At 38.9% G+C, this 24,881-nt stretch overlaps 2 protein-coding genes across 5 annotated transcripts in view; one reads left to right on the top strand and one right to left on the bottom strand.

Annotated features, from left to right (window-relative positions):
- Positions 1-19,877, top strand: part of LOC127155895 (NXPE family member 3-like) — a 75,031-nt gene extending 55,154 nt beyond the window's left edge. For 2 of the 4 annotated variants that reach the window (XM_051098474.1, XM_051098473.1), the window contains exons 2-11: positions 6,251-6,441; positions 6,738-6,799; positions 7,378-7,743; positions 8,143-8,558; positions 8,675-8,745; positions 8,845-9,048; positions 9,375-9,715; positions 9,842-10,914; positions 11,799-11,905; positions 16,557-19,877. In XM_051098474.1, the coding sequence (XP_050954431.1) occupies positions 6,405-6,441; positions 6,738-6,799; positions 7,378-7,743; positions 8,143-8,558; positions 8,675-8,745; positions 8,845-9,048; positions 9,375-9,715; positions 9,842-10,039 (1,695 nt within the window). In that variant the 5' untranslated portion in view covers positions 6,251-6,404 and the 3' untranslated portion in view covers positions 10,040-10,914; positions 11,799-11,905; positions 16,557-19,877. Of the gene's footprint in view, positions 1-3,447; positions 3,572-6,250; positions 6,442-6,737; positions 6,800-7,377; positions 7,744-8,142; positions 8,559-8,674; positions 8,746-8,844; positions 9,049-9,374; positions 9,716-9,841; positions 10,915-11,798; positions 11,906-16,556 lie in introns of those variants that run through there. The other 2 variants (XM_051098475.1, XM_051098476.1) reach the window with 2 other exon arrangements.
- On the bottom strand, positions 589-3,465 carry chst2b (carbohydrate (N-acetylglucosamine-6-O) sulfotransferase 2b). The gene has a single exon (XM_051098481.1). The coding sequence runs from the start codon at positions 3,171-3,173 to the stop codon at positions 1,776-1,778; it is 1,398 nt and encodes a 465-aa protein (XP_050954438.1). The 5' UTR covers positions 3,174-3,465; the 3' UTR covers positions 589-1,775.
- Positions 19,878-24,881: the final 5,004 nt, after the last annotated feature.

Below are 24,881 nucleotides of genomic sequence, written 5' to 3'. Positions count from 1 at the left end.
AAAAAATATGAAAGCTGTAAGAAAGTCCCAAATGCCTCTGGAAAATACTGCGTATGGTAACAGAAAAACAATGGCTGTTGTTTTTGCTTAGTATCCAGAGAGCTATCATAACCACTTATATGTGTGCTGTCCAGAGATACAGGCCTGTTCACACCAAGAACAATAACTGTAAAGATACATATAGCACAATAGCTTTCTGCTTATGTTTAGCATATGGAGCAGTTATGTCATCTGCTGCTTTAAATGCTGAAGCAGGAAGGATTCTGACTGGCTGTCAATGTTTTTATCGTTCATCAGCTGGAGAAATGTTCTGAAAGTAATTTCAACAGCACTGTACCTCTGTGCCATTCTTTTTCATTTACAGGGACTTTTAAAACTGTATCTTTAGTTATTGTTTTAGCTTTTGGTATTAAAAACACTGTAGCAGTTGATCTGGATTAATGGAATTTTTTTTTTTTTTTTTTTTTTTTTTTAACTTACACCAGGTTACTACTAGTGTACTAACAATTTCCATAAATGATTCAAATCTGTATAAAAATCTGACACTTCACAGAATTCCACAGTCAAAGTGGAAAGAGAATTGTCTCGTTGTTAATTGTTTACTCATTGCTTTGGATTTTTACCATTAAAAGCCATTCAGCAGATTGAGACTCTTGCTATCAGACAATTATGGTTAATGTTCTTTCAGTAACTACAATTCCTAAATCAACCCTTTGTACAATAGTTATATTATCAGCCAGTTTACTTAATAGTAAACTATTGTCCTGGTTTACCAATTTAACAGTCAGTGGTAAACCAGTGAAACCCTGTTTGCTTGGTGTTTTCTCACTCTCATTCACATTTCTGAACAGCAAAAGCAGATCAATATTATATGTTTGACCAATATAAGACAGAGGTTGTAAGCAGAGGTCCCATGGAATGCACTTGAGCAAAGCGAACCAACTTCCTAGCTATGCTTAGACACATGGACCATATTTGACAAATTTTCTGAATGTCATTGCTGTACTCTAAATACGAAACACCAAAACAAAGTAACAACAAATCAGCCAACAAATGCAGCTGGTTCTTTTTGCAGAACTAGCTCAACTATTCTGAACTATGTTTGCAGTGATTATTAAATAATAAGAAAAAATGTTTTTCTTTAAAATACTATAATTGAAGATATAATGTCCCTATATTTTTATGAAACCAGTCTAGATTCAAATGCTTTCTTGACAAATTCAGCAGCAACTAAGCAGTAAAATTAAAGCCTTTATGATTTTTGCAATGAATTGCTTTAGGTTTTTATTTGATAAAATGAGAAATATGCCTTACATAACACATAACACTGGCATTCATAAAGTGTGTGGAGATTGTGAACTTTAATGATTGTCTTTCATGAATTGATTCTAAAGAAACAGCATTACCTGCACTCTGCAAGTTTTGATCAGTATTTTTGTTGCTCATTTTCCGTTTTCATTTCTCAGTTTTACATACAGCAAATTAACTGAAACTCAAAAACAAACCTAGAACATTCCAAAAAACCTTAAGCATCCATTTTGGGAAAAAAGGGCAATGCAACATTTGGTTTGTACAATATAAATTTTCCAGTGGTTCACAGATTCTGCCGTATCAAACATCTACGGGTCCATTTAGAAAAGTAATGGTGCCATTGAATGACCACAAAGAGCTATGACTTTCCATAAAGAGATTGTGAAATCCTTCAAAGCACTTTGATTTAAACAAACAAATCCACAGTTGCTGAGCTGATGCTCCGTTTCAGAACGCTATCTCTGTCACAGTTTGGAAGCGGTCAATAAAGATTTACTTAAGTCTTTTGCTTCTCCAGCTGTTCTCACACGTTCATAACCCAGGATAGCCATTGCATGATGGCAGTACTCCTCTACTTGTTTTATCTGTTGAATACTCAACACTGTTCTCCACGCACTGGCCGCCTGTGTTGCGTTCCTGGCAGACACAATAAATGGCTTTGAGGAAGAGCTTGTGCCATTCGTCATGTTAAGAGCAAAAGACTCAATGTCATGGTTGGCACTGAGATTAGCAAATTGATAAACATTCCGGAGTGTTTTGACAGGCTTTTCCACCAGATCCTCATAGCGCACCGCCATGTATTTCCCTTTAAGCCAGTCGGGAGGATTTAAGGCAGTCCTCAGGCTCCTGTACGTCCGATCACATATCACCTCCATAGCCCCAACCGAATGGTAATCTGCGCCGTCCTTTTTGCTCATTTTGTGGCCGGGATCCACAAAGGGTATCCGACGCAGTTTGGGATCCCTGCTTCGGACCACCTGCAAGTTCTCACGAATCAACCCGTGCCTCGATTTGATCCTGGAGTTGGCCACGGCTCTGGGATCTCGAACCAGGTGAATCACCTTGAGATCCAGAGATGGATCCTCCATAAGGGGCGCCAAAACATTGACGTCCAGAACCCGAACCCCTTTTATGACTATAGTGTTGTATTTAAGGCATTCTTCCTCTAAAAGCCTGAGGCTTTGTGGAGGACATTTTTTGCACACTTTGTCATCCACCATCCCAACCACTTCTTTCCTATAAGCGGAGCAAAGAGGATACGAGCAGATGACTTTATTAAGTGTGGCTCCAAAAAGTCCAAGGGAGGTGAAGTTTTTGCCCCCAGGGCTGTTGTACAGCTGAAAAACTGAAAGATCACAGCGGTACAGCGAGCTTAGCATGTCCCTTGCTGCTCCCTGTAATGACACAGCATCACCCGGGTACAGCTTTTGCCAGATGTGCCACATCGGTTCATACAGAAAGAAAACCTCTGGGTGTTGATTAAACAGCTCTCCGAAAAAGGATGAGCCAGACCTCCATGTGGTCAAAACATATACAAGCTGTCTCTTCTTTGCAAGAGATGGTCTGTAAAGAAATCGAATGTCTGACCTGCCCTGATATGGTGTGCTTCTCATCTGGATATTGCACTGTTGAGGTTCTTTAGTCCACCTGTAGTTAGCCAAGTTCAGCATGGTGAGAACTAACAGCAGAAAATATGCTATAAACAGTACAATTCTTTTTCTCCTCAACACTTTCATTACGATTCCAGGCTGGGTGATTATTTTTGTGGGATGATTCCGATACGTTTTGAGATTTCTGCCATAAACACCATTCTTTTCCCCTAGTGCAGGCAAATTAAGTTGTAGGAACTGGTTGCTTCTCATCTGTCGAAGGATAGAGTGGCTTTGAACCACTCAGTCACACTGGATGAGCAATATTGTTTTCCGATGTTTTCATGCAACCAAACTTTGTTCTTAATGAAAGCCCAAATGCGATCTCGTTTCCCGACAAACATTCAATATCCATCACATCCACAGACCAATCGCGTGCATTGCTGAATGTAGTCTTACTGCAGTGCGCAGAATCTCCCCTCAGTCCTCAGAAAAATTATCGCGAACGCTCACAATATCATATCCGTTTGTACATCCATCAATAGCGACCGTTAGAGAAATCCTTTTAGCAGTGGTTGCCTATAATGTGGCTCCTGCGAAGATGGAGAACCGCTACACTAGCGGAACACACATCATTAATACACCAGAACCGCGTCAGCGTTGTGAATGAGGTCAGGATGCCTTTATTACTCTGCAAACATCCGCCGGCGTCTTGTTTTCCAGTCGTGTGTCGTGATACGCGTCTGTTTTTTTGGCGATGTGGCGTCTGTCTCCGGCTCCCACTGTACTGAACTGATTCAGTCTCGGTCTGGGGGTAATAAAGACCCTCCCCTTCTCCACAGCCAGTGGAAATGCACCGGTGCTTTCGCCTCTTCAAACTCCCCCCACCACATTATGTCAGTGGCAGTGCACAACAAAACAGTGGAGATGCCTAAACACAGCAAGTGTGGCTTGACTAGTCTTCCATTATAGCTTATTAAATTGCAAAATGCCACAACAATTGTCAGCCAGTTGCAGGCGTATAAACACAACAATATAAGATATGGAGGGCTAAATTACTAAAAATTAAATAACTAAATAAATGTTGAAATATATAAATAAATCGTTAAATGCATAATTTAATTATTGAAAGCATAAATAAATGTATACATATTTATTTAAATGTTTATTTATATAAATATATTGTTTAATTATTTATTTAATTATTTATTATTTAAATATTTATTTCTGCATTTATTTATTTAAATATTTATTTATTTACGCATTTATTTCTGCATTTATTTATTGCTTCCACATTTCATTTTGAGGTTTGCGGTTGTCGGCACGTCACTCAACAATAGTGGGCATCACCTTTCCAGCTCGATTTTTTTGGTCTTTCTAGTTCAGGCGCCTTTTTTATGTTTTTCGCATCACAAGCTATGGCTGATCGAGGATGGTACGGTAAAAGATCTGTTGTTGACTCTTGTGGATACAGTGACATGGCATCTGACACACAGAAGCCATTAGCACATGCCACTATGCTCAGTGGCACATCTGGTGTATGAATAGTGCATAGTGCATAGAATAGTGGCTTGACCCCCACTTGCTCTCATACTGTACAATGCTGTATATCAATATAACAACATAACACTGAATACAGTCTTGCATGTTCCTTGTATTAGATTTGCATACCGAACATGAAATGCTTCAATTTTTCTAGTTTAAACTGGTACCTAGTCACTGGTTCAGTTATGACATCAATCAGCATTGACCCTCCACATGCCTAACCAGTGGTCCCGACTACCCATTTCCTCCAGCGTTACCCCAAGCTCGAAAATAGACTTCTAACAGTGCTCACCTAGGGCCCAAAGTTGCTGACCCCACATTCCAATCTGTGAGGTCAGCGCTGAAATCCATATCCCTTCCTTTGTTTCCAGTCCCAAGTTCCTTCCTAGTCCTCAGCCAAGAAACAGCAGGCGCTCTACTCTTAAGCCCGCCAACCGCTTCACTTTCAAGCTCGCCAGCCGCTTCGCACTCAGACGGACCGTCCGCTTCATGCTCAAGTCCGCTGGCCACCTTTCAAGCCTGCCGGCGGTGAACTCTCAAGCTCTATGATACCTCCTGGTCCCACGTCAAGCCCAGAGAGGGCTGCTGTTCATATGCCTGGGAGGGCCTCAGATCCCGAATCTAGCCCAGAGAGGCCTCCGGTTTCTGAATTCAGCCCAGAGAAGGCTTCTGTCCCCAAGTGCAGCCCAGACAGGGCTTCTGTCCCCAAATTCAGTCCAGAGAGGGCTTATGCACATTCACGATTTCTAATATTTGTACAGTCTTTACATTTGTATTTCAATGTGATAATTAGCAATTCATTTAATTTTATCTTTGAAACAAATTTGTTACGTGACAGCATTAATTAAAGTTTCTTAAGGGTCAAGATCTCACGTTATCGGCATAATAGCTGTCATCGCTCAAATTAATGCACGACTATCTGTATAGCATGTGTGTAAGATTCTAATATATTTATTAAGTAATTATTTTATAACCAGTAAATATTTTAATAAGTAAACCTGGCTGTGTCTATTATAGACTACACAACATTATTATATTATTTTCAAATATAAATTTATAATTACTGTCCCTGAATCAATAGTAGATTGTAGTAAAGTAGTAGTGGTTGGGACAGATTTTAAGTATCAGTTATGCTTAAATGATGCAACAGTCAAATCCGACGTACAAAGAAGTTTCTTAGACTTCCAGGAAATCTGAGGACCATTCTGAGTAAGACTAAACCAGTACTGTGTTATACTCCCCCTGTCATGTAGATCTGTTGCCCAATCTGCCACAAGTTTAACTTTTCCATCACCTTTCTTGTAACATACTATAGATCAGGATCAGTTGTATATTTTAAGTATCTCATCACATGTTTAACTGTAGACTAGTGTTGTTCATTTGTTCAAACAAATACTGAGACAGTTTACTGACAACCCTACTTAAATCAAATCAAGTACATGTCATCAGATAGATCAAACTACCTACTACGGTACCTTTTAGGATCAACAGGATCACTATGACTATTGTAATGTAACTTTTGCTCACGTGCTGTTGACATGGGTTTATATTATGACATACTGAAACTCTTTAAAAAACTCTCTAGTATGTACCTTTTCTGGTTCAATTTTACAAATCATTCACTTTGATGGAAATTTTTGTCTGGAAAAAAAGACAAAAACAAGCTTATTTTAGTTTTTTAATTCGTAATTATTATACATACATCATTATGATACGTTTTACATAATACAAAACAGAGGCAAAGACATTCTTATAATTCAGTATTCTGTTGAACCAGAACCTCTTTATTTGCATATTTCCAACAGGTTACATATGGCATGAACAGTATGAGGGCACACCTATTACATTAACAAGCTGGACTGGCATTCTGGAAACACTTCGACTACTGAACTTCATAACAAAGCAGCAAGTTGTACCATTACTTGGTAATGTATCTTAAAATGCAGGAAAGCATTGGATATGACCATGCGCATGTTACCCACAGCTGATTATTCAGGTAAATAGTAGTTTATGGGAATATTATGAATATTATTAAAATATAAATCGAAAACGACAGCTACGTTAGATTGTTTTTTGTTGTTGTTTTTATTTATTTATTTATTTATTTTTTTATTTTTAATTTATTATTATTATTGTTATTATTTTAATGGAATTCATTGTGTGTGTGTGTGTTTTTAATAAGACTTAGTCAAATCTACAAACCAACACTTACAAAAGAATTAAAAATAGCCAAACCAATTAACTCCTTAAGGTAGTCTTTGCAAATGTTCACTCATGACAGTGTCTTTTTAGTTTACAGGATAAAACATTGTTTCATTTGCTCGTTACTGCTATATCTTGCAGTCATCTGTATGGTAAGTTCATGTAGTATATATATATATATATATATATATATATATATATATTGTATCAAGGCCGAATTTATTTGATCAGAACTATAGCAAAACAGCAATATTCTGATATATTATTGCAATTTAAAATACCAGTTTTCTCTTTTAATAAACCTTTGAAATATAATTTATTCCTGAATTTTAAATTTATCAGCCATTACTCCAGTCTTCAGTGTCACATGATGCTTCAGAAATATGCTGATTTATTATCAGTGTTGAAAAGTTGATCATTTTATTACAAAAATAAATAAATAAATAAATAATACTTTTATTTATTTATTCACTTTTTCCCCCAAGATTTTTTGATTAATTAAAAAAAAAAATCTTTTGGAAAATCTTTTGAACAGTCACATATTGTTACAAAAGATACCTATTTTCAATAAATGCTGTTAATTTTAACTTTTTATTAACTAATATTCATGTGTTTATCATTATTTTGTTATTATGTGGAGGAAATAAAATTAAGTTTGTGATCTTAAATATAATTAATAATAATTAATAATAATTAAGTATTTTAAGTAGATTTCTTGCTCATCTTTTAGACTTTATGGATATTCCTAGAATATGGTTGTCAGAGACAGCAATTCCAGGTCCCAATTCCTAGACGTGCTAAACAGACACAAACAAATTCCTCTTCTGTAATTTCCGCACTTGACATGGGAATCAGCGTTGAGGAGTGGGGAAGACTACAGAAGGCTCTGGACTGGCCTGGTCCAGATCAAGAAATCACTCAGCTGAATCTGAGCACAAGTCCAGTCCACTCAACATTCTCCATTGTGGGACTCAAAAAGAGTTACAAAGTAGGAGAAAACATCTCCATTCTTATCACAGCCAGAGACCACAACAACAACCTGAAGACATATGGAGGAGATTTTTACAAAGCAAAGCTTTTCAATTCAAAACTAAAGGTGTGTTTATTTTTTACTATATTATTTATGATTATTATTATTGTTTTTGTTGTTGTTGTTGTTGTTGTTTTTTAAATCAATATTCAGACATTTGTCATACTGAGTTTAATTTGCTAATTAAAGTTGTGGAGGTCATTTATGAAAAATAGTTTGAAAATTAAAAGTAATACCCAAACAAACCATTTTGTAAATACTTGCTATCTGTCTGTTCTGTGTGTGTTTAAAAGTATTGAGTTTGTATTGTTGTAGTTGTAGCTGTGTAGTCAATCAGTAATAGGGGACATTTACATTAAAGGGAAGAAGAGAGAGTAAGCAAGCAGGAGAAAAGACTTTAGAAAGACTGTGGTTATTCAGTTTGATAAATGCCATTACATTTAACATTTTCCATTCTTTTTGAAGGCAAGTGTATATGGGGAGGTTGTAGATCATCGCAATGGGACTTACGCAGTTACACTTCTTCTGCCCTGGGAAGGTCAGTCACAAGTTTTTGTACGTCTTGAGCACTCCAGTGAGGTTGTGCAGATTCTTAAAAAATACAGAGACTCTTCATTCCCACGTAGCCACTATAATGGCCACTTTGAAGGGCCAGGAATCAATAACACCAAGATCAGTGAAGTGGTACAATGTAATCTTAAGTGGGGTGCAGAAGGAAGTTGGAGGAAAGGAGACTGCTGTTGTGAGTATAAGGATATAAAAACAAAGACGGTGTGGCAGTGTGAGAGACCGAAGAAACTTTCTTGTGACTATCTGGTTCATCACTCAATGGGAAATTTGGAAAACCCATTAAATTCTGCTGAAAAGCAAATTTTCACAATGTAAGTGGGAAGTTTTTCAAAACAAATTCCAGAAGAACTGTAAAACTGTAGATATTATTATTATTATTATTATTATTATTATTATAATTGTTGTTGTTGTTGTTGTTTCTCCACAGGAAATTAACAAATGTTGCTATTACTGGTGACACACAAGTCATAACTGTCCTTCCCAACACTGCAGGCATTGGTGTGTTCAGGAAAGATATAATTTAAAATCAAATGTAGTTATAAGAAAGAATTTGCATAATTATGACAGTCTTTTCAGGTAGATGTTTCTTTGCTTTAGGCACAATGGAGAGATGCAGATCTGGCTTGACAACACCAGTACCTGCTGGGTTCTATTTCAGCGATGTTTGGGAGTCTTTTGTATGCAACGCTCAACAGTTCAATTCTACACAAATGGGAAAGTGTCTTGAAAACAAGATCATCTACTTGTTGGGAGACTCCACCACAAGGCAGTGGTTTGAGTATTTGGAAAAGAATGTGCCAGGTAAGTTATTCAGTGGTCTAAATAATTTGAATTATGTTTAAAAAAGAAGAAGAAGAAGAAGAAGAAAAGAAAAGGAAAAAGTCATGTTATTTAAGATTTGATACCATAAATTGTAATATAAATTAAATTTAAATTACACTATATGAAATAATAAATGAACATACAGTAAGCAACATACAGTAACATACAGAAGTAAATTCTATCATCATTTACTCACCTTCATGTTGTTCCAATGTCTAACTTGATTTCTTTTGTGGAACACAAATCTTCACAAATGAACACAAATGGACAACAAGTCTAATGCAAGTTTTACTTATCTTTGTTAGGCATAAAAAGAATGGACCTCCACACTCCTCGTACAGGTGGACCCCTGATGGCTGTGGAGTTGAAAAATAATAGTATTATTCACTGGCGTCCACATGGTGTTCCTTTGCGATTTACTAAAATGCTCATTACCGACCTGCATTATATTGGCAATGATATTGATGAAATAGCTGGTGGTCCTCATGCAGTTGTTATCTTCACAATTGCTGCCCATCTAGTTTTTCACCCAATAACATTTTATGTTCATGAAGTGGCCAAAATCCGTCAGTCTGTTGCTGCACTGCTGAGGCGTGCACCAGAGACCACCATCATCATCAAATCTGGAAACACTGGAGGACAAAAGGTACACTTGGTCACTTGGTCTGGCTACACAAGACTAGGTGGACAATACAAACTAAATGCAGTTTGTCAAAATCACATATTTGTTAATGCATATAGTAATTTTTGTTACATATCTGTGTTGTTGCAGAACATTTTTCAAAGTGACTGGTATACATTGCAGCTGAACACAGTGATGCGGGAGATGTTCAGAGATATTGATGGAGTAATCTACTTTGATGTATGGCAGATGACTTCCTGTCACTATATAACTGAAAATGTTCACCCAGAACCTGTGATCATTGGTAATGAGGTCAACATGTTGCTCTCATATGTCTGTCCCGCCTGACTTCTGCACAGATTCTGCACAATATTATATTTTGTGTGTGTGTGTGTGTGTGTTGGTTTTGGGGGATTACAAGGACATTTCACCAGTTTACATACCAGCATTATAAGGACATTTGGGATTACAAGGACATAGGACATGTCCTTATAATTCAAACTAGAGTTGGGGTACTCGGACTTATCACGGACTCGGATGCATTTTTACCCGGACTTGATTCAGACTCTTGATTTCGAGCGTTTCGGAAATATTCAGAGTCCAGGGACAGACGGAAATGTCACTGACTCGATGCATTATCACGAAAGTGATATTTATGGAGCCAAGCCCCTAGGAGGCGATGTTGAACCTACAATGGTAGGCAGGACTCTTTTTAAATACTTTCGATTAGCAGCATTTCAATTGTTTGGCGTGCACGTGGTTGTCCGTCGCTGGAAGAACAATCGCTGTTGATTTTTAGATGTAGGTCTTAGAAGTTTTCATGCTGGTTATTCTGAATTAAATACTTTGTGGATACTGAATGATCAACACTGCATATTGCACTCAACTGGAGATGTTTTGAGACTCCTATATTTGTTAACTTGGGTTGGACGAGTGGCAGACGCTGAACGAGCAGTACAGCATACTGCACGTGAGGGTTGACGATCTATGGAAGTGGATGTGTAAAATCAACCCATTCTCACTCCCAAGGCGTCAAAAACTGCAGTACAGTCAACGGCGCCCCTCGGCGTCAAATATTGACGAACTGGGATCTACATTGATTTCAATGGGAAACTTTTGGCGTCAGAACACAGACGCCAAGGACGCTATTAAATCACGTTCAAGAAGTCTCATTCAGCACACGTAGCGATATTTGCCATCAGTTCACGTGTGCCACAGGTTGGGTGAGTAGTCGTAAATACGCTGTCTTAATGTTTGTTTTAAAATGTATCCTGTCTTCTTTATTAATCAGATTAGTGCCGTATGTTAATTCGCTTAATGATAACTGTCATCCGAGGCTGTCTTTGCGTTTCATTGCGTTTAACTAAACGAACACACCTGCTAACTGGGGCGATTAAACGCTATCTGTCACGTGTCGTGCCATAGACCTTCGATCAGTTTTATATTCATATCAGGTTTAAAGATGTAAGTTGTATTTGTAGTAAAATCATGGTAACCACAACACAGCAACTGCAACTGCAGTTGTACTGTGATATTTAAAGTTAAAACACAGTAACCAGGACACTTACCATGTTTTTACCCCAGTAACTGCAGTTGTACTGTGATATTTAAAGTTAAAACACAGTAAACAGGACACTTACCATGTTTTTACCCCAGTAACTGCAGTTGTACTGTGATATTTAAAGTTAAAATAAAGTAAACATGACACTTACCATGTTTTTGCCACAGTAACTGTAGTTTTGCTGTGGCAGTTTCAGTAAGAAAGCACAATAACCACAACACTTATTATGCTTTTACTGCAGTATCTTTAGTTTCACTGTGATATGTATAGTAATAGAACAGTAATCACCAAACGTACTATGGTTTTACCACTGTAATGCTAGTTTTGATGCGCTTTTACGAGAGATACCACAGTAATCACTACACTTACTATACCGTGCTTGTAATACCTTTTAATGTAAAATCCAAAAAGTAAAAATAAAAAAAGGTATTTTTTAACCTCTTGCAGTTCATTCATATCAATTTACAACTTAAATATTTTGCTCACAGATCATTATTAACATTCTTTATATAATTCTATTTTCTATTATTTTTATTTTTTTTTAAGCTGAAAAGACCTTAAGGAAGCAGCTGGCCCAGTCTTGTTTGTGGAGAGGTATTCATTCAGAAACAGAGAAGACAGAAAGCTGCAGAGGGAGACATTTGCAGTGTTAGGTCTGTGTTAGTTTTACCCTTTTGTCAAACATACCTGCTATTTTGCACAGCGTATATAACATATTGTCACGATGTTCTGCGGTCCGCTCACCACCAGATGTCACTCTCACCTTATCACACACTGACTGTTGCATTACACCTCGGACTACATCTCCCAGTATCCATCACGCTGATTGCGTCAACACATGTGACCAATCAGCGGCACTATAAAAGCCCCGGTCTTTCCCCATGCAAGCCACGGATTGTTGTTGTATTTCTATTGTTAGCATTCCCTAGTTTCCTTGTTCCCTAGTTCCTAGTTCCCTCGCCTGACTCCCCCGTTTTCGTCTGTTCGCCGCCTGCCTATTGGACTCTAGCTCTTGTTTATTGGTTTATTCTCCTAGCCCAGCCCCTTACGGATTACGTTCGCCACGGATCGACCCTCGCCTGTTTCACGGACTTCTATTGTGCATCGCCTTCGTTATACCTGTCTGCCATTGTTGTTTGACCCTGCCTGTTCGACCATGTATCTGTCTCGTCCCCTGAATAAAAGCTCGCAGATGGATCCGCTCGCCTCCACGCGACGGTGGAGCCCGTTCACAAGATGGCGGCGAGGACAGAGCTCCGTCACGTCACAGCCGCCATACCAGAGCCATATAAAGTTGCAGCTGCACTTCCTGAGTCAAGTCAATTTTCCAAGTCAAGTCAAACTGCAGCTGTGTTTCCTGAGTCAAGTCAATGTACAGCTGCATTTCCAGAGTCAAGTCAAGTTCCCAAGTCAAGTCAAGCTACGGTCCTTGTTCCTGTGTCAAGTCAGGTTAAAGCTGTGTTTCCTGTGTCAAGTCAAGTCAGAGCTATTGCTCCTATCTCAAGTCAAGTTACAGCCATCGTTCCTGAGCCAAGCACTGTCAAGATGGCCGCCACGCCAGAGCCACTGCACAAGATGGCTGCCACGCCAGAGCCACTGCACAAGATGGCTGCCACGCCAGAGCCACTCCACAAGATGGCCGCCGTCTCCAAGCCCCTCCACAAGATGGCCACCGTCTCCAAACCACTCCACAAGATGGCCGCCATTCCAGAACCTGTGGTCATGATGGTCCACGTGCTGGACTCACCCCTAATGACGGCATGGGCAGCTAAAGTGGCGCTCCTTCATGTCGCGGTGGCTACCCCTGAGTCTAGTCAAGACACAGCTGCCGTTCTCCACGAATCAAGCCAGGTCACAGCTGTGCCCTACGAGTCAAGCCAGGTCACAGCTGTTCCCCACGAGTCAAGCCAAGTCACAGTTGTTCCCCACGAGTCAAGTCACGCTACAGCTGTTGTTCCTGAGTCAAGCCATGTTGTTCCTGAGTCAAGTCCCAGCTGTTGTTCCTGACAGCCATGGATGAGTCAAGTCCATGAGCCAAGCCAGGTTATAGCGGATCCTCATGAGCCAAGTCAAGCTTCAGCCGCAGCTCCAGAGTCAAGTCAGGCTACAGCTGTAGCTTCCAAGTCCAGTCAGGCCTCCAAGTCCAGTCAAGCCTCCAAGTCCAGTCAAGCTTCCAAGTCCAGTCAAGCTTCCAAGTCCAGCAACGTCAAGGCTGTCGTTCCTGCGTCAAGCACTGTCAAGGCTGTCGTTCCTGAGTCAAGTAAAGTCAATGATCTTCACAAGCCAGTTCAAGCCACCGCCGGTCTTCACGTGTCAGATCAAGTCACTACTAATCTTCCCGAATCAAGTCAAGTCACTACTGATCTCCAAGAGTCAAGCCAGTTCACTACTGATCTTCACGAATCAAGTCAAGTCACAGCCAATCTCCACGAACCAAGTCAAACCACAGCTGATCTTCATGAGCCAAATGAGGTTATTATTGCATGTTCCAGAGCCAAGTCACGTCTTGTCTGACCTACCAGAGCCCTGTCACGTCTCGTCTATCTGTTCAGAGCCTCACCACGTCTCATCCGACCGCCCAGAGCCAAGTCACGTCTCGTCTGACCTTCCAGAGCCCCGTCATGTCTCGTCTATCTGTCCAGAACCTCGCCATGTCTCGTCTGACCGCCCAGAGTCAAGTCACGTCTCGTGTGACCGCCCAGAATCAAGTCACGTCTCGTCTGACCGCCCAGAATCAAGTCACGTCTCGTCTGACCGCCCAGAGTCAAGTCACATTATGTCTGCCAGTGTGATGGCGATCACCATTCTCAGTATGTGGGCCGCACACTGCACTCCAGAGGACACATCTGTTCACAAGTCTGCCCCGGAGGTCCCGTCTGATTTCAAGCCTGCTCCAGAGCTCCCGTCTGGTCTCAAGTCTGTTCCTGAGGTCATGTCTGATCTCAGGCCTGCTCCAGAGCTCCCGTCTGGTCTCAAGTCTGCTCCAGAGGTCCCGTCTGGTCTCAAGTCTGCTCCAGAGGTCCCGTCTGGTCTCAAGTCTGCTCCAGAGGCCTTCCCTGTCGGAGAAGCCGCGCCAATGCCTCCTGAGGTGTCAGCTTCGGCTGTAGATCCTCCTAGGGAGGCGGCGTTATCCTTTGGTCTCTCTGCTTCTCTCCTTATTCTTTCTGCCTCCTCTGTCCTTGTTCTCCCCAGGTCCCAATCCATTAAACGGGTTCCAGCTCAGCCCTGGAGGGTCCTGGCACCTCCTGTTCCGCCCTGGAGGGCCTCGGCGCCTCCTGCTCTGCCTCCGGTTCCGTCCTGGAAGTTCCCGGTGCCTCCTGCTCAGCCCTGGATGGCTCCTGCCCCTCCTGCTCCACTGTTTGTCTCCTCTATCCCTGCTCTCCCCAGGTCCCAGCCCATGACGCAGGTTCCTGCTCTGCCCTGGAGGGCCCCGGCGCCTCCTGCTCTGCCTCCTGTTCCGCCCTGGAGGGTTCCTGCGCCTTCTGCTCCGCCTCCTGCTCCGCCCTGGAAGGCCCCTGCACCTCCTGCTCCGCCTCCTGCTCCACCCTGGAGGGCTCCGCCCTGGAGGGCTCCTGCGCCTCCTGCTCCGCCTCCGGCCCCGCCCTGGAGGGTACCTGCTCTGTCGGCCCTGCCTCAATCACGGGGCCCTCCACATGGACCTGGCCCTCCAACCCTCGCCCTGTCTCGCTCCCGCCCCACCGCTCCCCTGGACTGTTGTTTCCTTCGAGCGTCTGGAAGCCGCTCCTTGGGGGGGGCTATGTCACGAATCTGGTCGATGTTCCACGGTCCGCTCACCACCAGATGTCACTCTCACCTTATCACACACTGACTGTTGCATTACACCTCGGACTACATCTCCCAGTATCCATCACGCTGATTGCGTCAACACATGTGACCAATCAGCGGCACTATAAAAGCCCCGGTCTTTCCCCATGCAAGCCACGGATTGTTGTTGTATTTCTATTGTTAGCATTCCCTAGTTTCCTTGTTCCCTAGTTCCTAGTTCCCTCGCCTGGCTCCCCCGTTTTCGTCTGTTCGCCGCCTGCCTATTGGACTCTAACTCTTGTTTATTGGTTTATTCTCCTAGCCCAGCCCCTTACCGATTACGTTCGCCACGGATCGACCCTCGCCTGTTTCACGGACTTCAATTGTGCATCGCCTTCGTTATACCTGTCTGCCATTGTTGTTTGACCCTGCCTGTTCGACCATGTATCTGTCTCGTCCCCTGAATAAAAGCTCGCAGATGGATCCGCTCGCCTCTCACTCCTCGTTACACATATAACATGTTGTTTCTTAAACTTTTGCCCTGTCCAAATACCCACACCCCTTGACTACTTGTATGTATAAAATGCAAGTGTTTACACAGATTTATTTTTATTTTCAACTTTGCATTTTAAAATAAACTTCTAAATGTCTGTTCAGTAGTCCCTATAACAGATGGCAATTTAATTTGTGGTGCTTCGAAATAAGTGATAAAAAGCAGTTGCAAATAATGTACAAAATAAATATACTTCTCTTTGCACCAATAAAACGTGAGATCTCACAGAACATTTATTCCAAAACATGATGCATGATGGGATACACTAAGCCTCCTGAGCAGTATTCAAAATAGTGTGGATTTAATGTGCATTAAGGGCACTGCAATTTGGTATTATTAAGACCTGGGACAGTCTTGTGCACGCACTTGCTGTCACATGCATGTGCTATCAAGTGGCCAAGACCACAAGTGTATGTATTTGGACTGGGTAAAAGTTTTGAAAATGCCCCATTAGTACATCAAAGTTTTAATAATGAAATAATTAAATTGAACAATTGTATGATATTGTACAAGTGTACTTGTAGACAGTCCTGCAACTGTTACTCCGCTGCTGAATGTTAGTCATTGCCTCAGTCCCTGTACAGTCTCGTTTGACACAATATTTGTAAATCACTTGTGCCCCTTCTTGGAAAGCAGTCAGATGCCCCACACTGTCAGAAACTTTGGCGTCTTAATAATTACTTCAAATGGGCCCCGTCAGTTCATTGTCCAACATTACATAATGTCTCTCTGCACCTCGTAATATATCTGTTTCCATGAGTGGAAATGCTAGTTTGATGTGTCCTGCTAGCATGTAAACTTATTTAATAGAATTAGATATATAGCTTACTATTAATGACTTACTTTTAATAATGGATGCATGTAAAATTTGGTTATACAGCATCTCTGCAGAGGCTGCTTTTACGGTCTAAGAAAAAACCCACAGTAATGTATAAACTAACAAGTTTCATGTAATGTAATAATATTTCTTTCTTTCTGTCTTGCAGGGTTTCTTGCAGACAACGCTGTCCTTCTCCATTATGCACAAGGCCCTCTTTAACTTTTTATCCCCCACTCATACAGAAATGGCACCGGATCAGTATTAAGACTTTGCAGTTGTTGTTTTTTGTTGTTGTTGTTTTCAGAATGTTTTAGAAGTTTTCAGAAGTTTATTTGTATAACTATCATTAGATACATTTTTGTAATTAACTGCTTTTTTTATTCTTCATAGTGGCAAGAACAAGCTTGGTGACAGGATGCAGTGCAGTAGTTTGGGCACTATGTTTGACATCAGTAAATACTGGGAAATGCTTACAAAACTATGCTTTTCATTATGCTTTATTTATTTATTTATTTATTTATTTATTTATTAAGTTTTTATTCTTAGCATTAAAATGGTAGAGAATTACAGAAACACAAAGTGAATGTAAAAAAAAAAGAATATATTTATAACTTTAAAACGCAATGTAATTTACAATGTAAATGCTAGAAGCACATTATTTAATTAGTAAATGTACATGTCTATGGTCAAAATAAATAAGTTATCTATTGAATTTAATTAGATAAATCTATGGGTTAAGGCTACATGGAATATAGCACATCAATACTGCCCAATTTTTGTCAAGAATAATTACTGTAGGTGTAGACGTTAATAAAACACAATCTAATAGGTAGCTAATTTAATGTATTATTAACCGAATCTGTCCCTTCAGCCGAAAAACGGAAGAAATTTGTCATAAATGACCATGGACAAGTACATGTGACGCCTCTGTTCAGCTGGGATGTTAGTGGCTGTGAAGTTCCTTTGTCACCCGCAGGACTCGCTGTGATTGAATTATCTTTTAACCCATATTAAACAGCGCATTATGTTACAAAAGTATGTTTTGCTGATGTTATTACGTTGGTAATATATTAAGTTAACAATGAAGTATTGCTATGTTGAGAGAAATTACTCCTTTAGCCAGATCCTAACCCAAGCGTGACTTCAGTGAACTACAAATAACAGTTTTCCGTTCCATCGACAGAATGACAGACGCTTATGGGTAATGTAGTTTAAAACGTTTTATTAATAAAATGAAATATTAAATATAATATTTTTAATGGAAAACTGGATATCTAAATATGTTCATTGTGCAAACCTCTATGACATATTTGAGAGGCAGGCTTAAATTTGGTATTTTACTGTGAGCAATATTTAAAATGCCTTTATAACAGGTTTTCATATATTTCTGAAAACTGTGCCCAACATTATTTAATCAACATAGCATAAGTAGTAATTCTGCTGATTTTCTCTTTGATAGGTTAATCGGACTCTAATTTACGGCCATTTGAAATATGCATTTTTTGGCTTTTCCAGGGGGTGCTACTGAGCCCCTGGGGGTAGAAGGGCAGTAAAACATACATACATGTTCTCCTCATCATGGACAACAAACTGTGTTGAGTCACATTTATATCTGACAGTTTTCACAGTCCACCCTTTTCTATTCTTTTCTATTCTATTCCTTTTCTATATAGCCTTTGACAGGACATTGTGAGGCCATCTGATGGAACAGAAAAATTTTAAAGAAATGCTTTAATAATAATAATAATAATAATAATAGATTATTTCTTAGATTTTAAACACCATAAATATAATGGATGAACCTGCAACAACTTGCCATTATCTCTTCCCCACTGTTAAGCAGTAGTCAAAGACAATTTATATACATTGTGATATTTCACTAATACTATTACACAAGGACAAATTCATGCAGTAGTAAAAATCACAATATAAAATAATAATAATAATAATAATAAGCAAAAATCCGTGTAAAAATGTCCTCCTCACCCCCTTATCTTGCTCCTCACAGGCCGGGCATCAGTAATGTGCATGCTCTTGGTTTTAATGCAGTACAAGATCATTCCTGGTACATTCTCAGTTATCCCTTAAGTGTTTATAGCAATAAAGCCCATGGTAGCATGTTGTAACACAAAATAATTAATCTTGTAATTCCCTTTATTTCACCAAAAATTGGCATATTTGTCACTAAACTAAACTTTTTGGTGTATTGTTGTCCCAAATATCATTAATCTGATCAAAAATGTTTATGTCTTAGTTAAAAATAATCATGGTAATTAACTATATGTAGTTTTTCAAGTATAAATATACACAAATGAGCCTACCAAATTATGTATTTACCAAGAATTTTCAATACACAATATTCACCATATTCATTTTATTGAAGCATACAGCATAAAGTTGATAAAGTAGCATCAGGACAAATGAGATTTAAGAAAAATAATAATGGATTATTAAAAATACATTAACATCATACATTAATCAGTTCACTGCAGCTGAAGACACACAAATGAGTGACAAAATGTCCTTAAAGTCACACAGTCCATTCCAGTCAACTTTGATACAGATCATGCGGTACATGTAAGTCATTTGATACTGTTTGAGAAAATAATGATTCATTATCATCGCATCTAAACTGGTGTCTTGCTCTTCTCCGTCCATTTCCCCATCATGATCGTCTCCTGTCATGTCTGTAAACAGTTTGTGGTTGATATCCAGCACTGATGTGGTGTAGCTTTTTCTCAGCCAGAGGATCTCTCACTCCTGACATTCCATTTTCATACAGTTCCCAGACCTGGTCAAAACGTAAAACAAAAAAACACAAGATGAATTTGTTTAATGGACAGTCAGCTCATCTTATGTTCTGCGTGATGTTGGGTGAGCAACTATGGCCCTTAAGGTACTGTACACATACTTTTTTAAAGATTTTAAGACTTTTTGAGAAGCTTTTTCTTTGAAGACAATTTACAACTTCCTAAAATGCTGTACTACATTATAAAGCATTGCTTCAGTATAGACATACCAGTGGACATGCGCACTTTGCTGTCGTCTTTGTTTGGACGCAAGATGGCCATATTCATTCCTCAACCTGAACAAAGGACTTCCTTGGTCTTCCTTCCTTTCTACTTCCTACTCTATGTGCAATTAATATTGCTCCTTAAAAATATAATTAAGTTCATTTCAAATAATATTCAGACCAGAGCATTTGATGTATAAATGTTGATTCAAAAAATTCTAGAAAATGTTCCTGGGAAGGGCTGATCACAGCAAGACTCGTTGAGACTTTTAGTTTTTAGGAAGGTTTGTGAGGGTAGGCTTGTAAAAGAGCTGTTGATTTTGATATTGTAGAAACCTGGAAAAGAAGGACAGCACAATCTGTGAGTAATCCTGTAAGACAGAAAAAGAAGAACATATTATTACATTACATGCAACTTGTTGGTTTACACAATGTGGGTTTTCTTTGTTTTTTAGACTGTAAAAACAGCCTCTGTAATTATATGTTAAATTAAATAAATTACATGTTAAATTAAATAATTCAATGTTAAATGCATCCATTTTTAATAGTAAGTCATTAATATCAAGATATATATATATATATATATATATATAATGAACTCTTTTCAACATGTTTACATGTTAACAGGACTGTTATCAATAGTTCTGACAAATTAATCTAAGATTTGATACATCATGTGACACATCAAACTAGCATTTCCACTCGTGGAAACAGATAAATTACGAGGTGCAGAGAGACATCATGTAATGTGGGACAATGAACTGATGGGGCCCATTTGAAGTAATTTATTAAGAAGCCAATGGACAATATAAAGTTTCTGACTGTGTGGGGCATCTGACTGCTTGAAATGTAATTTGTCTGTCCATTTGACCTCACCTTACTCCTTCCCTGCCTGCAAAAATGTACTGACCACAAATGTGGATGCAAACTGCCTAAAGACAAAAGGCAGTACCAATGAAATTATACATTTAAGCTGAAGTGCATTCTTTAAAATACATTTTTCTATCCCAGTTTAATAAAAACAACTAGGTCTATCCACCTTATTTTTCACTGCGGAAGTAAGCTGTTTTCTGGTAATGTGTTAGACGTCCAGTTCATAATCCACCATAGGGAAATAACGAGAAGAATATCGAAGTGCAGTAAACGGTAAAACAGTTTGCACTACAAACCAGTGTGTTCATAATATAATGTTCATAAGATAATACATTAAAATAATATGGTAAGACACACCGGTTTGCAATATCAAGCAGCAAAACAAGCTTTTTCTGCAGCTAAAAATAGCTGGAAGTGGATGAGACCGGAAGACAGACACAAAAAATTTACAAATGGCTGCACCCATACTTATGTGAAAAATATGGTGGATAGCCATTCAAAATCTTCAAAAACTGATTTCCTTTAAAAGTGTAAATACTGCTGGTGATTCTGTATACATGTGTATTTGGGTTCCAGTGACAAAGGTGAAAAAGCAACGCAGACCTGGAAAACTCCGGCCCTGGAGAGCCACAATCCTGCAAAGTTCATCTCCAACCCTAATAAAACTCACCTGCCTGTAGCTTCCTAGGAGCCTAACCCTTTAGATCTTGATTAGCTTGTTTAGGTGTGTTTGATTTAGGGTTGAAGGAAAACTCTGCAAGGCTGAGGCTCTCCAGGACCTACGTTCGCCACCCCTAAAATAAATAACCGTGTTTTGACGCCATCTAGTGGCTCCATCAAGCCTAATTTTGTAGCGTTTAGGCTACTACATTCTAAGAAACAAATAGGAACAACACTTATTAATACAACAAAATATTAATACATCTTAGCTTCGTTCATTATGAAAATGTAGTATTTCAGTCTCTGACATTTGCCATTTGTGAAAGCATTATAAAATAATAAAAAAACAGGCCTTAATGGGATCCTCCATCCTTTATACCCTCATGCCATCCCATATGAATATGACTTTCATTCTATAGCTGAACACAAACTGAGATCTCTCTGCATGTAATGCAAGTGTATAGGATGTTCAAAAATAATAAAAAAAAAAACTAAAAAAACACTTCAAAAACTACACAAAGTAAATGTAACAGTAACCCATTTGACCTCTGTTAATGAATCAGTGTCTTTCTTAAGAGAAATGTTCACTTTGTGTGGTTTTACTGCATTTCTGTACTGGAATTATATGCATAAAAATCTTAGTACGTGTTCATCTGAAGAAAGAAAGTCGTATACATCTGGGACGGTATGAGGCTGAGAAAATCATGAGAAGAATTTGGGTGGAGGATCCCTTTAAAGAGTAAGATGTGATGCAGAGGACAGAAACATATTCCAGACAGAATACAAGAATGTGTGTCGAATTTATGATGAGGTGACAAGGAATTAAAACAGAGTGCAACATTAACTTTTTGAACTTTTGGACACTTTTTCTATTTAGTGCCACTGTCTGTATGTCACTGTAATGATAATTGATCTTTTAATTGTTTATTTAGAGCATTTAGAGTTTTTGTTTTTCTCAGCAAATACAGATATGACATTATTTGCGAATAAATAATTAACTTATGAGCAAATCATCTAATTATTTAGTTTAAAAAAAAATAATTGACAGTCCTAATTGTTACTCATCCACTCCCTGTGGTAATAGTACCACTAAACATGAATTTCAATTACTGTAACATACAAATGTTCATTTAAACATTTAATTTTAAAAAATTAAACATTTCCACCAAAACATGCATTGTATTTAAATTCTCATCACTGATTTTATTTGTACTTCATACTGTGCATTCAGCCAATATATTACACTGCTAATATCAGCCATATCAAAACAGACAAACATAATGAATAAACTTTTTTCTCAATATGCTTACTTGTCACAAACAGAAAAAGAGGACAACTGGGGTAATGTAAATCACAAAGTCTTTATTTACAGGATAAAGGTGAAGTCATCCACGATGTTCATGTCTTTCTTTCTTCAGTCGTAAAGAAATTATGTTTTTTGAGGAAAACATTTCAGGATTTTTCCCCATATAATGGACTGATATGGTGCCCCGATTTTGAACTTCCAAAATGCAGTTTAAATGCGGCTTCAAACGATCCCAAATGCAGTTGTAGACTATCCCAGCCGAGGAAGAAGGGTCTTATCTATCGGTTATTTACATTAAAAAAAACAATTTAAATACTTTTTATTGTCAAACGCTCGTCTTGCCTTACAGTCCTTGAACTCTGTGTACTCTGGCTCAAGACAGTTAGGGTATGTCGAAAAACTCTGACCATATTTGTGACCCTGGACCACAAAACCAGTCTTAAGTCGCTGGGGTATATCTGTAGCAATAGCCAAAAATACATTGTATGGGTCAAAATTATTGATTTTTGTTTTATGCCAAAAATCATTAGGATATTAAGTGAAGATCATGTTCCATGAAGATATTTTGTAAAATTCCTACTGTGAATATATAAAAACTGAATTTTTGATTAATAATATGCATTGTTAAGAACTGTATTTGGACAACTTTAAAGGTGATTTTCTCAGTATTTTGATTTTTTGGCACCCTCAGATTCTAGATTTTCAAATAGTTGTATCTTGGCCAAATATTGTCCTATCCTAACAAACCATACATCAGTGGAAAGATTATTTATTCAGATGATGTATAAATCTAAATTTGGAAGTAAACATGCAAAAAAGATCAAACACCCTTAACAAAAAATGTAAAACAGCGATATAGGATGATTTTGAGGTTGAGGGAGAACATGAGATGGGAGTTTTTCGACATACCCTAACTGTCCTGAACAGAAACAAAAACAGTCCAGCCAGAGTAAGACAAGACGAGCATTTGGCATTAAAAAGTATATAAATTGTATTATTTTTTCAAAATAACCGATTGTTACGCTAGATAAGACCCTTCTTCCTCGGCTGGGATCGATTACAACCGCATTTGGGATCATTTGAAGTCGCATTTAAACTGCATTTAGGAAGTTCAAAATCGCGGCACCATAGTCCATTATATGGGGAAAAATGCTGAAATGTTTTCCTCAAAAAACATAATTTCTTTACAACTGAAGAAAGAAAGACATGAAAATCATGGATGACAAGGGGGTGAGTAAATTATTTGTAAATTGGCACCTTAGTACTAAAACTAATGGATTCGGATAATGATTTATTTACAGTGGAGAAGTGAGTTCTGTAATCCTACAAACACGGGAACACACTGCTCACACGGCCAGTTACATGATTGTTTGCTGTAAATAAAATGTCATGTGCTTGCATTATTAAGAATAAATTCAGATTTTATAATATCATATTTATTACTTGATTACTTACATTTCCTGTTTAAAAATATGAAAATAGACGTGGTAGTTGAAATGGTTTTCTGTCTTGCTTTTTATCTCTCAAAATGATGGATGTCATTAAAATGTGGCAGAAATAACTTAATACAATTATTTACATAAGGTAAACATAAAGCTGCTGTTTATATTTTTATATGTATATAATACATATTTTAAAAGGGTTATGAACTGAGAAACCAAAATTGTCTTGATATTTTGACATATAGGAGGTCATTGCATTATAAAAACATCCTGTAAGTTTCAGAATTTTCAGAACTTTGTCGTTAGTCTAAAAGCAGCTTATATTGAAGGCAGTCTGCCAAAGGACAGTTTTTTTTTTATGTTCCTATGTATTATGTAATAGGTGGATTAAGCGCCATCTCCACACATAGGTTGAGCACGTAGGTTGGCCTCCATGGCTACTTCAGTGCAACCAAGTAATTTAGAATAGACTTTGATCACAGACAGACAGACAGGAACGTTGAGAATAACTTCCATAGTTGCATCCCAGCTGACAGGAAACTCAGGGACAACCTCCATGGTCATATCAGGACAGACAAGGATGACCTTTATGGTTGTGTTGAGCAAACGTGGCATACAGAAGACAGGAGGACAGGAAATTCTGTCATCCACCATGGCTGGGACACAGAAGACAGGAGATTCCGTCAGCCATTATAACCGTGGCAAGGTGGCTAGTGATGGTCATCGTGACAGTAATATAGAAGTAGAGAGAAGATATAGGTTTGGCTAGCCTTTATGACCTTTACATGGGAATTTAGAGAACATTCTGGAGCAGACTCTGGATTGAACTCAGGGGCTGAAGCCATCACTGTACCATGCTTAGGGGCTTGAGCCATCACTAGACTCTGGTTGGGGGATGGAACCCAGACGCACACACATGCTAATGCCATTGTGGACAGCCCAATGTTCTCTGGGCTGAGTTCTGAGGCTGAAGTGGGCACTGGACTGAGCTCTGAGACAGGATTGGACTTGGGCCATCTTTGTACTGTTCTCAGAGGCTGGAGCCATCACTAGGCCGTAGCCAGGGGCTGGAGCCTTCACTAGACTGTGGTTAGGGACTGGAGTCATCACTAGATTGTGTTCAGGGACTGAAGCCATCACTACACTGAAGTCAGGGGTTGTAGCCATTACTAGACTGTGGTCTGGAGCGGATTCTTG

Source organism: Labeo rohita, chromosome 24 (genome assembly GCF_022985175.1).
Source record: "Labeo rohita strain BAU-BD-2019 chromosome 24, IGBB_LRoh.1.0, whole genome shotgun sequence".
Classification (NCBI taxonomy): Eukaryota; Metazoa; Chordata; class Actinopteri; order Cypriniformes; family Cyprinidae; genus Labeo; species Labeo rohita.
This window is presented reverse-complemented; position numbering and strand designations above follow the sequence as displayed.

What these genes read in the sequence shown, in the direction of transcription:
- chst2b (XM_051098481.1), bottom strand. Translation starts at nt 3,173, where the DNA reads ATGAGAAGCAACCAGTTCCTACAACTTAATTTGCCTGCACTAGGGGAA.